This window comes from Hippopotamus amphibius, chromosome 12 (genome assembly GCF_030028045.1).
Source record: "Hippopotamus amphibius kiboko isolate mHipAmp2 chromosome 12, mHipAmp2.hap2, whole genome shotgun sequence".
Taxonomy (NCBI): Eukaryota; Metazoa; Chordata; class Mammalia; order Artiodactyla; family Hippopotamidae; genus Hippopotamus; species Hippopotamus amphibius.
The window spans coordinates 92,436,173-92,449,396 of NC_080197.1; the positions used below are offsets into that span (position 1 = coordinate 92,436,173).

At 36.6% G+C, this 13,224-nt stretch overlaps 1 protein-coding gene across 14 annotated transcripts in view; it reads right to left on the reverse strand.

The window, feature by feature from the left end:
• TMEM117 (transmembrane protein 117) overlaps positions 1-13,224 on the reverse strand; it is a 528,774-nt gene that overhangs the window by 156,280 nt on the left and 359,270 nt on the right. For all 14 annotated transcript variants that reach the window (XM_057701206.1, XM_057701208.1, XM_057701209.1 and 11 more), the window contains one exon: positions 12,091-12,188. In XM_057701206.1, coding sequence (XP_057557189.1) covers positions 12,091-12,188 — 98 coding nt within the window. The remainder of the gene's footprint in view (positions 1-12,090; positions 12,189-13,224) is intronic.

Below are 13,224 nucleotides of genomic sequence, written 5' to 3' on the forward strand. Positions count from 1 at the left end.
AGTTCTGTTTCTCTGTGCTTCTTCTTAACCTTCGCTTTCTTCAAGGGCCTAATTAGGTCCAACTTCCTCTACGATTATTTCCATGACAACCTTAATCCTCTTTGGTAATGTTCCATTTCCAAATGGAACTCAGGGTCAGCATGAAATAATTATTGTTCACAAACCATCTCATGGTACCTGCCATCCATTGTATTTATGTGTGTGTTGATTTGCCCAAATCATCTGCATGGATTTTGGGAGGTGAGATCATGATACAAGTTTTCTCTCTCTTCCACAATGCGAGCCAACATGGATTCTATTTTAGCAGCTTATCGAATGCTTGCTTAAAGTACTGCTGATTCTGAACTACATAAGACAAATGCAAGGACAGGTTTAAAGAAGACTGGCAGAGAGCAACATTTACTTTTCAAAAGTTCATTGAGCCAAATTGAATGTGTTATACTAACAATATATTCAATTCCTAAATGTGTGTATTATAAAAAATATTTATAGCATATGATGTGTTGTCTAAAGCGCATCATATCTTGAAAGAGTTCTAATAAATCTTCATCAATTAATGAAAATATTTTATTTCAGCACCCATAAAGAACATGCATCTAAAAGATTCTGAACACAGAGTACAGATAAATGTACTGCATGTTTCTGTACTGAATACCAAATCAGATGAAAACAAAACAATCTTTTAATTTTTATTATTTATTTCTCTCTTTCTTCATATCAAGGACATTATTGAGACAATTGGTAAACTTTGAATAAGGTCTGAATAAAATATTGTATCTATGTTAATTTCCTGATTTTGACAACTAGACCGTGTGAGAAAATATCCTTGTTTTAGGAAATAAAACAAAGTGTTTACTCTTTCCTAAAAGAAAAGAGTTTTAGGAAGTACGATGGAATATTTATCTTTTCCTGAAAGAAAGACATATCTCACATGACTGCAGTCTAATTCTCAAAATCAGGAAACTAATATTGAAACATTACAATTACCTAATTATATAGCAGGTGAGAAGGAATGATAAAGCAAATGTCTTAAAAATTTGTCAGCTGGGGAACATGGATGAAAGGTATACAGGAATTCTTTGTACTATTCTTACAACTTTGTAAGCTGGAAATATTTCAAAATAAAAACAGATTTGGAATTCAAGCCAGTAAAATATTTAAAGTATTATTTATGCTACACATGCTGTCTTAGCCAGTTTGGGCTGCTATAACAAAATGCCATAGACAGGCTTATAAACAGCAGGAATGTATTTCTCACAGTTCTAGAGTCTGGGAAACACAGGATCAAGACACCAGCAGATTCGGTGTCTGGTGAGAGCCTGCTTTCTGGCTCATTGCCAGCCATCTTCTTGCTGTGTCCTTACTTGGAAGAGGTGAGGGAGCAGTCTGGAGCCTCCTTTATGAGGGCACCAACCCCATTCATGAGGCCTCCACTCTCATGACCTAATCCCCTCTCAAAGACTTCACCTCCAAATACCATCACATTGGTGACTATGTTTCAACGTATGAATTTTGGAGAGACACAAACATTCAGTCTATAGTATATGCTCCTACCTCGAAAGTCTCAATATTCCTATTTTACCTCTTGAGACATACTTTGTTCCAAATTTTGATGTGTAGTTCAGGCATGCTAAATCTTTTCCCCTGCCCCCCCCGCACCACCCCTGCAACTCCACTTCCTCTAGAAATGTAAGCCCCTCATTCCATTTCTGAAACTCAGAAGTTTGTAAATAGTGAACTACAAGGGCTTGTACAAAGTGAGTGATCATGTAACATACCTATTAATTAAAAAATGAAGAGAAAGTATCTAGAGTATCATTCTGATTCTAAATAAACAATTGGAAGATTGTTCATATACTAGTATTAATTATATTAAAGTGACATTTTATATTTAAGAACATAACATAATGTTTAATACACATATGAAAAAGTTCCAGCTTGTTGTTTGACTTAAAGGACATCAAAAATAAGTCAAGATATTACTTTTTAACTATGTCCTTCCACAACTGCCCACCTTAAATAAAACATGGCCCGCCCAAGTCACCAATGCTTGATTAGCCTCTAAAACAGTGCAGTAGAAGTGTGACAAAAGTTGAAATTCAGGAGAATTGATGGCAAAAAACCATCATCAGAAGAGCAGAGATGACAGTGTCATTGGCAAATAAGGTGGAGAGTGAGTGGGGGCAACTCTTTCAAGATATGAGACCTGAAGAAGGAGAGAACTGGAAAGGGGTACAGTCCCTGATATTTGTTTCCTTCCTAGAACTTATTATTTATAATTTTTTATTTAATTATTCTTTACTTCTACCAACAATCTAGCTGGTAAGAAAGATGGTAAGTCTTACGTGAGGTCAAGAACTACGTATGTTACCTCTTCAGTTTTGCATTCCTAGTAGCATGCCTAACAGTCAATAAATATGAACAAATGAATGAATGAATGAGACAGGCTTCCATGTTTGTTTTTCACTCAGTAGCAAAGCTTTGTCCAGTTTATACATGGAGACAATGGTTCTTGTTTGGTTTCTGGAATGTGGGTCACTCATATGCCCGGCCATTATAATCAGATTTTATTTAACCTTTAGACTAATAAAGATATATGTGAAAACAAACTCAGAGTGCCTCATATGATTTCACACCTGCCTATACATTTCACCTTTAGTTCATTAGAAAGCTTCCCACATGCAACAACAAACAGCAAAGCATTTCAGTCTTTAATATGGTTAATGCATCCATCCCTTTTTCTAAAGAGAGAAGGCACAGGGAGCTCTGGCCAGCAGGGGTTGGGGGGAATGTAGGAACAGGATATTCCAAAAACAAAAGCTGGCATTATGGGACCAGCACTTCTGGGGGGAATTCATATTAGATCTGGGTAACAGCAGCAGTCTGGTACCAGAAACTGCACATGGATGCGGACTGTCACGGGCCTCAGCTTGTTTTGGATGAACCCTGCCCAGCACTTTTCACTTCCCTTAATTTTGATCAGTGGCTCATGAAATAAACAATGATTCACTTCCAGATGATAATGGTAAAAGAGTTGCCTTGCAGAGAACATTGGAGTATTAGTTACCAGCAATTCTGGTTTCAAAAGCGATCAGTTGTGAGTTTCCAACAGTGACTAACGTACTACAAAAACTGAGTCGGTGGCTCGCCAATCTCAGCACTGGGGGAGAACCACAGTGAATCATGGGCACTGAACAACCAGCTGTACCTTGGTGACACTGAGACTTTGTTGTTGTCCCATTCAACCTGCAAAAAGCTGATAGACAGTTATGATGGGAGTGATTTAGAAAGAACGACAGCTCTTCTGATATGAAAATTGTCTCCTGAATAGGAAACCTTAATTCTAAGAAGGCAGGTTTTGACCAAAGCGCACAAAAACAAACCCTTTTTTTAAGGCGGACTTCTATGCTAGCAAAGGCATTTTACTCTAAGACATTTGTATTGTGGCCACTTTATCAATATTTGCAGGATGAAGATAAATATCTCAAAATATTCAACTGGTACTTCCTGGAAGATGTGGGGAAATAGCAAGAGGGAAAATAATATCTGGGCTTTCTAACAGATGGAGCCATAGAAATACTTGGAGTTTTGTTAATATGAAAGACGTGCATTCTTAGTCTACTAGAGATGGTGGGACGGGGGGCACACGCTCATGAGAAAGAAGGGAGAGAGAGGCAGGGCTTCCCACACTGCTGAAATGGATTGAGTCACCAAACTTTGTTAAACGTTGCTTTCTCGTCTTCTAGAATTTACTGCTTCTATTTTAATTTTGTGCATTTATGCTATTATACGCGAACTCAGGGACCTTTGAAAACATGACATGACCTATACTTTAGAAATTTAATAAGAATGACTTAGGCCTCCTGGCTCAGGGGAGTATTCCATTCAACCAGTAAATTTAAGTCCGTTCTACCACTAACTATTATACAGAAAAACTATGTGGTATTTCCAACCTGTTATTAAAGGGCATTTTCTTTCAAAGATTCATAAATTGAAGGATTGTTCCTGGGCTCAGGGTTGCTATTCCAGGCTTTAGCAATTGGAATGAAGGCCTATAATAGGGAGGTACTAGTAAGTAATTTAACACCAGTTTATTTAATTCTTTTTCCTTAAACTCCACTCTCCCTTGAGATGAGCAAAAGATCCTAAATTAAAAAATTTCAACTGATGTTGAGTCACTGTAGAAACACATCCCACAGTATTTTAATGGACTTTCTGGTTGTAGGTAAGGCACATAATTTGGAACCAAGATGGTTTTTTCAAAGTACTGAAAATAAATATTTCTAAAAATTTTTAAGAAGAAAAACATCATAAGCATTATAAATCTTCTTATAAAGCATCAGCTAATCAAAAAGTTGAAGTACTTTTAATTATACTTTTATCATTTTCCATGATGTCCTCTATCGGAAGAAATTTTCAGAAATATCATAGAGGCATTGATTTGAAAGTCCTCACCCAAGTAGTTAACGCAACAAGGGTATATTTAATGTTTACTGTGTGCCAAGCAGGATGCCAAGTCCTAGGGACATGGTAAGTATGATGCTAACCTGGGACTTTCCTGATGGTTCGATGATAAAGAATCCACACTGCAATGCGGGGGATGCGGGTTTGACTCCTGGTTGGGGAACTAACATCCCACATGCCACAGGGCAACTAAGCCCGCGCGCCACAGCTACAGAGCCCAAGCACCCTGGAGCCCACGGGCCACAACTGCAGAAGAGAAAACCGACACATCACAACTAGAGAGAAGCCCACCTACCACAATGAAAGATCTCACATGCCGCAGCTAAGATCTGATGCAGCCAAAAGAAAAAAAAAAAGGTGCTATCCCGCTCTCAAGTAATGTGATCTGGGCAGAAATATGTAGAGAACTTAGTCACCATTTTGACTTTAATGCATTTCTTTAAACTTTTAAAGGTTTTTCAATTTAAAACCCTATGAACTATTTATGCTCTATCTTCCTACTAAAAAATTAGAATAACAAACCATAAGTCTTCACCACAGAATTTAATTTAAGAGCCTTTAATTCAATACCTGGGCAGCAAATAATTCGAAATGAGCTCTATCTCCTGGGGGAAAATAAATATGCTCTGGACAAGCCAAATCAATTAATAGCCAAATCAGAAAATACATTTCAATTTTTCCTGGGGAATAGTCATTTTAAATATCGTTGTCCCTCTAGTCTTCTCTCTCACCTTATGAATATCCTTACTGTTCCTATTTCCTCCTCTCCTAATCGTGGGTGGACCCGGTACAAGTCCGGCATCTATCAGCAACATTCTGGAAAACCATTCTTGCCAAGCTGATGGTCCAGTGAGAGGGAAATCCCATAGACACTTTGCATTTTGATCTTATTTGATCCATCGCCAGCATTGGACTGTTGTCTTTGTTATGTCTCTTTATATTCTCTCTTCTCTTGGCATCTTTGACACACCCTCTTCAGACTTTTCGTTCATTTTGTCTCCTCTGTCTTCTCTGCAGATGCCTCTTCCACCTGCTCCCAAGTAAAAGAGCTCCGCGGGTTTATTCTAGCAGATCTTTTATTCTCACCCTATACCCACTGAAACACCCTATCCGTGTAGATAATGACATCTATATAAATGTAAAAATGTAAACCTAAATACAAATGTTCGTTATATTTGTCTCAGACCTCACTCCCTCACTGCTCAGCCTCAAATCTATATAAACAGCTGCTTACTAGGCATCTCAATTAGCACATCAAGTTCAACATGTTCAAGTCTGGATTCATTATGCCTCCATTTAAAACCTAGTCCTCCATCAGGAGCTCCAATCTCAGTGAGTTACATAATCACCTGTTTAGCTGTTCAAGTCTAACTACTCAGTGATACCCTGAACTTCTCCCTCTGCCTCACTCCATATTCCTAACCAATCACCAAGTTTCTGGCTTCTACGTATCCTGAGATGATGCTTCAGCCCTAGCACAACCATCCCTAGAGCTCACCTCACATCACATCACAGCACCTACACCTTGGTGGGTATTGTCTCCCACCCCCATATTTCTCATTGGACAGAAAATTACATGGTCAAAGTCTTTAGCGTCTCTCTCAAAGTTGTATTCTCCGCATCATGGAGAGCACCTGGTGCTCATAATACCAGTCATAACATAACATATCATAATATCAGTTAAAACAAAATAGTATCAATTAACATCCAATGGTTAGTAGTAAAGCCAGGACTGAAAGTCAGGCAGCTGGCTCCAGAGTGGGGAGCTTCTAACTACTATTTCATATTGTACTCAGCACTTATTTACTTAACTAAGTTAATGAAAACAAGACTTCTTCTTAATTCAGCAACATTATGTCTCAAAGGGCTGGGATTGTGTTAATGCCCAGGCATAAATACGTGGCTGAGAGTTAAATCCCTCAGGCATAAAGAATTTACTTTTTAAATGAAAATCTCCAAATAATACGACAACACATTATTTCGACAAAACAGTAATGCAACATCAATCATCTTTGTATCCAGAAGCAGGACACAACATGTAGCAAGAAAACCTGGTGAAGCACATCACTGGATCCTTCTGCTGAGAAGGAAACAGATTTAAATGGAGCCTGTTAACTTAGTGTAGTGTTTAAAGTTAAGGTGACTGATTCAATAGGTGCAGTTACATAATCTGGGCTAAAAATGTTCTGCTTTTCCTCACAGAGGCAGCTTTTAATTTAAAGACAGACAACTGCGTAAAGAGACATGTGGAGATAGAAGGAAGGCTGAAGGCAAAAAGACAAAATTCATCCAGAGAAAATGCACGGGCTAATTTATTATTTGGGAAGTGAGGCAAAAAACTTTGCATACTCTAGTTGTCCCTAGAACCTTTCGTGAATTATTGTCTAATGTAGAAATTTTACTCATAATGATGATGGAATTATACAGAGCATATTAAATTATAATTAGTATCCTCTCTGTTAAAAATCAATATGCATTACTTTTCTAGTTAAAAATGTAGAGTCATAGAATCTTCAAGTTTGATGAAAATTTGAAGTGATTTACTTTTTTTCTCATTCAATGTGAAAATCCTGTACAGCATCCCTGAAAGATTATGTAGCCTTGCAGGAATAGGTCTACTGATGGGGAATTCAGCAGTCCATCAGGCAGGCTCATCCAGCATTCAGAGGCTCACATGAGCAGGGAATTCTTTCATACATGTACTGAAATCTGCTTCCATGTGACTTACACTCACTGACTCATATCGTAGTCTATTTGGGCTGTTAGGACAAAGTATCACACCCTGGGTGGCTTATATACAACAGAAATCTATTTCTCACAGTTCTGGAGGCTGATGTCCAAGATGAAGGCACCAGCATTGTTATAGTGGGTAAGGGCCTCCTTCCTAATTCACAGCTGGCGTCTTCTCGCTGTGTCCTCACGTGGTGGAAAGGGCTAGGGGTCTCTGTGAGGCCTTTTTTATAAAGTCACTAATTCCATTTCTGAGGGCTCCACCATCACGACCTAAGCACCTCCCAAAGGCCCCACTGCCTCATGCCATCACACAGGGAATTAAGATTTCAACATAGCGATTTTGGAGGAGCACAAACGTTCAGACTGTAGCAGTCCATATTCTGCCCTCTGGAGCAAAGCAGACAGAATTACTCCCTCTCCAACATCTTAATCTTACCATAAAAAACAGCACTGAGAGCTGAAAAGGACCACAAAAAATGAAGCATCCCTTTTACAGAAAAGAAAATGGAAACTCAAAGTAGTCATACAGATCATACAGTTGAATCTTAGTACCGCTATTACTAAAACCCTTCTGACTGACATTTCCTTGGATTCTCAGGTCCTTTTTATTATTTTATTACATTTATTATTGGTATTATTATTATTATCATGTCACTCTCCCACACATACGTATTAAGACAACAATCATTTCTTGACCAGCTCCTGTCTGGTCAAAGTTAAAAACCTTGTTAGATTTGAATAATAATAACAATGATACTCAAAGCAGGAAAACCAGCAGCAGCACATTTATTTCTCAGCCAAGAATAAAGATAATCATCATCAAAAGATGCCCAAACCATGAGAGCACCAGATAAAGTACTTTTTAAAAATATAAGGATACTAATCATCAAAAGAAAAAAGAAAGAAAGAAAAAGAAAGAAAACAGTCTTCTCTACGTAACAGAGTGGAATGGAAGTGGACAGTTGTACACAGATGCACACGGCCATGCGCTGTTTTCCAAGTTCCAGGCATGGAAGTAATCACAGACCACAGATTTTACCAAATGCCTTGCCACTGTAATAGCTGTATGATCATCTTTCCAGCCTTCATTGGTTTCCTTGCCATTTGCTGTTCAGCCCTTAACACAAATATTTCTGCCTTCTGCTGCGACAGCACTCCACTTCCAGAGATCAGTGACTAGGTACATCAGGATAGGCTTTTGCAGTATCAAACAATCCCCAAATCTCAGTGGCTTAACATTTGCAAAGGCTTATCCCTTGTTCACACTACATGTGTCGCTAAGGATGCTGGGTTTATCCAGGTCATTCAGGGAACCTGGACAAGGGCTCTAGCTAGACATAAACTTCCACAACGGCTGCTGAGAAAGGAGCCCCTTTCAGGGCTTCTCACTGGCAATTAAAATGCTTCTACCTGGAGGGAGAAGCCTCTTCACTCACATTTAAATTGGTCAAAGTAAGTCATGTGATCAGAGGGAGCAGAAAGGTACAAACCTCTCATGTGTCTCCAAGGCAAGGAACTGAAGTATCTGAGAGGCCCGAATGACCACAAGCTCTCCCAACTCCTTCTTCTGCCTAATCCCCTACTAATCATACAAAAGTGTCTTCCTTATTTTTAAAAAAGTTAATAAGCCTTTGGGAAATATCCCAAGATGCTTCCCCTCAAAAGCATACAAATTGTGTCTCTAGAGAGTAAAGTAGGGAGACAGAAGCTAACATAAATATCCTATTACTTGTTTCTTTATTTCTATGTTTATGTATACATTCACTTCAGACACAGGTGAGTGAAAATGGGTTTTGGTAACCCCTCTGAAAAATAGAACAGTGTATGGCATTAAGCTAGGGATTTAGATTTTAAATCTTTATTCTTTTTAATTAACAAAAGGGCTGGGAATGAGGCTTTGGAAGGGAAGTTCTATAAACAGTCTGCCCTTTCCCATTTAGTATTTTCAAATCAACCATAATTTAGTCTCCTCCCAGGCATAAAGGTCCATGTGTTATAGTAGACTCATCTTTGCACAATTACAGAAAGAAATAGAAACCATCTTCTCCAATGTAGAGACATCTATCACTAAGAAGCAGGGAAGAACTGAGCCACACACTGCAAATGAAATAGTTTCTAACAGGCATTTGTGAGTTGACGCAGCTACACTTAGGTAAAGGTAAGTTTACTACAACAAAATGCATGTTGTACTGTTTAAACTCTGGCACATAATCACATTGCAGCTTCTAAAAGCTTTCCTTTGCAAAATTTCTTCTCCACCACAGATTTATTACACGAATGTGTCTCTCCTTAACTAGGGCGAAACCAAAAGAAAATACCTCTTTTTGAGTGGGTGACACATAGTATGAAAATACTATCTTTTATTTCACTTAAAACCTTGCCAATGATTTCTGTATTTTTATCTCATAGAGCTAAAAAAACAAGTGCCCTTTATAGTTGCTAAATCCCTTGTATCTGAAAAGTATGAACAAAAAGGGCGATTTCTTTGCTTCCTACATAATTTCCATATTCAACTTTTTGCATAAGATTTTTTCTTTTTTAAAACCATGAATACTGTTGTCAAGATAATCTAACTGTATGTAATAGATAAAATAGGAAAAAATATGTTCAAAGTGGCATTTAAATTTTCCTCCTGTTGTTTTATGCTCTCCACGATTTGAAATATTACTTTTGAAATATAACAATGAAAAATCATTTCTCAAATATATTACCTAATAATCAATAATCTTACAGAAACAATGACTACAAGAATAAGTGTGAATTTTAGTTTGCTCTCCATTCAAGAATATTATCTGTCAGTGACTAATGAAATTATTTTACAACATTCAAAATACGCTTTAGATTATCCATTGGGACTGTGTTATCACATACGTCAAAGATAGATAGCCAGTGGGAAGTTGCTGTATAACAAAGGGAGTTCAACTCGAGGATGGATGATGCCTTAGAGGACTGGGACGGCGAGGGTGGGGGGGCGTGGAGGGAGGGAGGGAATACGGGGATATGTGTATAAATACAGATGATTGAACTTGGTGTACCTCAAAAAAAAAATAAATAAATAAAATGAAAAAAGAATAAATAAACCCACCTGTATAAAGAGAGATTGGTAATACATAGATTTCAGTAATAAGGTTCAAGGAAAATGTACTAAAATGATTAAGGAGAAATCTAGTATGGAGTCCCCTCCTCTGAAACAACAATTGCAGTTGAGTAGCTAAGGACAACAATAACAGGGGCATTCAGATATGCATGGCTCACCTTTGCAAATAACATACATGTGACCTTGGTAACTGGCCACAATGAACAGTAACCAATGGGCTGCCTTTGAAGATACATTAAATAATACAAAACATCTGTAAACATAGTAAATAGATATTTTAAAAGGGAAATAGCCCATAAAGACTTTTAATATTAGAGTTTATCTCCTTTTATTTTTATTTTTAAATTAACTAATCTTTAGACATCTTTATTGGAGTATAATTGCTTTACAATGTTGTGTTAGTTAAATTATGATTCTTAAAACCCATGAAAAGAATTCTATAGGGTAGAATGATTTCCCAGAGTCTCATGTTTTTCTTTAGCACCATTACCTAAATAAGGATTAAGGATAATCATTTGGAATTTGCACACTGACATATCCTTTGTTTTTCTGGAGACATTCTAATGTAATGATTAAGTACTGGGGCCCTGAAGTCAGAGATTATGTTTACAATAGCACTTACCTATAGGGTTATCAAGACTGAATGAGTAAGTACTTAGGACAGTGCCTGGAGCAAAACATACCTTCAATAAATACTTGCTATAATTATCATATTATATATTATTTAGTCAAACTACATGGGGAGCTAACAGGAAAAATATGAAGATTAAATTCACCATAAAATAGGCCACACGACTCACAGAGACAAGTTGTGAATAAACATCTACAAAATCATATTCATTTTTACAATGTTATTGAAAAATCTACTTTTAGTTTACTTGCTCATAATTGAGTTCAAAATGCCATGTATCTGAAGCAACATTCAGTAACAGTGCTTAAAGCACAAAGATAGCTTAGAGTGTGTGTTTTCCCCCAAGTACTTAGTGACCATGAACTTTTGTAGCTTGTACGTGAAAAAAAAAAATCAACCCTCAGAATTAAATCCAAGAATAAACAGATTTTTTTTTTTTCATATTGAAAGGCAGGTGAACAGAATGCAATTTATGAAGCACAAGTGTTCATCAGTTCCGAGCCTCTGAGTGTCAGTGTGGATAACTTTTCATGCCTCGGGTTGAATGACTGTGCTTAGGCAGTGTCACACAGCCTGGTGGAAGTGCCCTTCTTGCTGTCTCTACATTCCTACCATTTCTGTCTAAGCTTGTTCAAATTTACATAAATAATGTTGACTCTACAAAAAAAAAGTTCCATAAGACATGCGTTGTTTTTTAATTGCAATGACTGGGCTGGAGAGCTAAAGGAAATTATTGACACATAAACATGTGCCAATAAGCCAGATATGACCTGTATATGATCTGCATGATTTCTTCAAAGCAAAATTGTATCCTGTCAAATACACTGGAAGTTCAGTATTTACTGGGGATATTTTTATATCAGATTTCACTGATGAAAATTATAGCTTATTTTTGCTGAGTCAAAAACCTACTTACCTCTGGTAAAATCTTATTTGCTTTACTATATTAGTAAATACATCTCTTGTAAATGTGTATATGCAGCAATGTGTGAGCAGAATTGAATTGATAAAATAGGAGAATGGTTTTCATCATTTTAATGAAACATGGTGTCCCCTAGAAATGCCTCTCTAGGTAGAATTTTATGTATCTAAAGAAAACTAAATCCAACTCAAGTCCTTTGTGAATGATGCAAGACACATGTCAATAAATTAAATAATCTCTTACCAGAATAAAATGATCCTAACATTTCCTTTTTTCCAGAAAGCTCTTGCAGATTTTCCCCATTCAGGATAAGGCTTGTCCTGAAGCATCATATCAGTGACCTGAAGCAATGAAAGAAACTTATTTAGCACTTTCAAAAATCTTCTATCCAGGTTTAAATATGTATATAATTCACATTTTGCTAAGAATAAAATATGCATTTTAACATTAGAATATATGCAGAGATAAAAATTAGAAAAATATACTTCCTTCAGTTAAAAGTTTTAACAGTTCATTTGACTTTACATAATGAACAAGCATATTTAAGGCTGTTTAACAAATGAAATAGCGATTTATTAAAAAAAAGTCAATCGAGATTACCTTATATAAGGAGGCATTTTAAAGATACTATCAACTTCTCCATAGAAACAAAAACATAATAAAATGAAATGGCATATTCTTTTTAAGTCTGTCTAAATCAGAACCTCCAAAATTCAAATATTTTCTGATGTGTCCAAATTTTTACTTATATGACTAGTCAAAATATTACTTTCCTTTCTCTCCCTTTTTCTCTTCAATGATATGTGAGATATGACTTGAACCATTTTATGGCATATTTATTCTAATTATCCAGCATTGTTCCAGAAATGTTCTACCTCTTATTCTCACGTGCACAAATCCTGCCTGTCTTGGGTAAAGTCACAACACAATTGTGATGTTTTCACCGTTCCCTCCAACTGTGGTTCTTGACCCATCTTTCTCATGTCACGTATCCCTTTCCACTTTCTGTTATATTTACTTATGTACTTTTCCCCTTCTCTTCACACTTTAAAATTCTTGCAGGTGAAGATTTATCTTTGTATCCCTTCTAATGTCTAAGAATCTTTTACATAAAAGACTTAAAAATATTTGCTCAAAGAAGACAGGATGAAATGAATTGATGTAAATGCTTGTTTTTGAAAATGCATTAACAGCAAGATAGGGGTAAGAGATTAAGAGGTACAAACTCCCATGTATAAAATAAATAAGCTACAAAGATATACTGTACAACATAGGGAATATAGCCAAAATTTCATAATAACTTTAAATCAAGTATAATCTATAAAATATCAAATTATCATGTGTACCTGAAACTAATATAATTGTAAATCAACTATA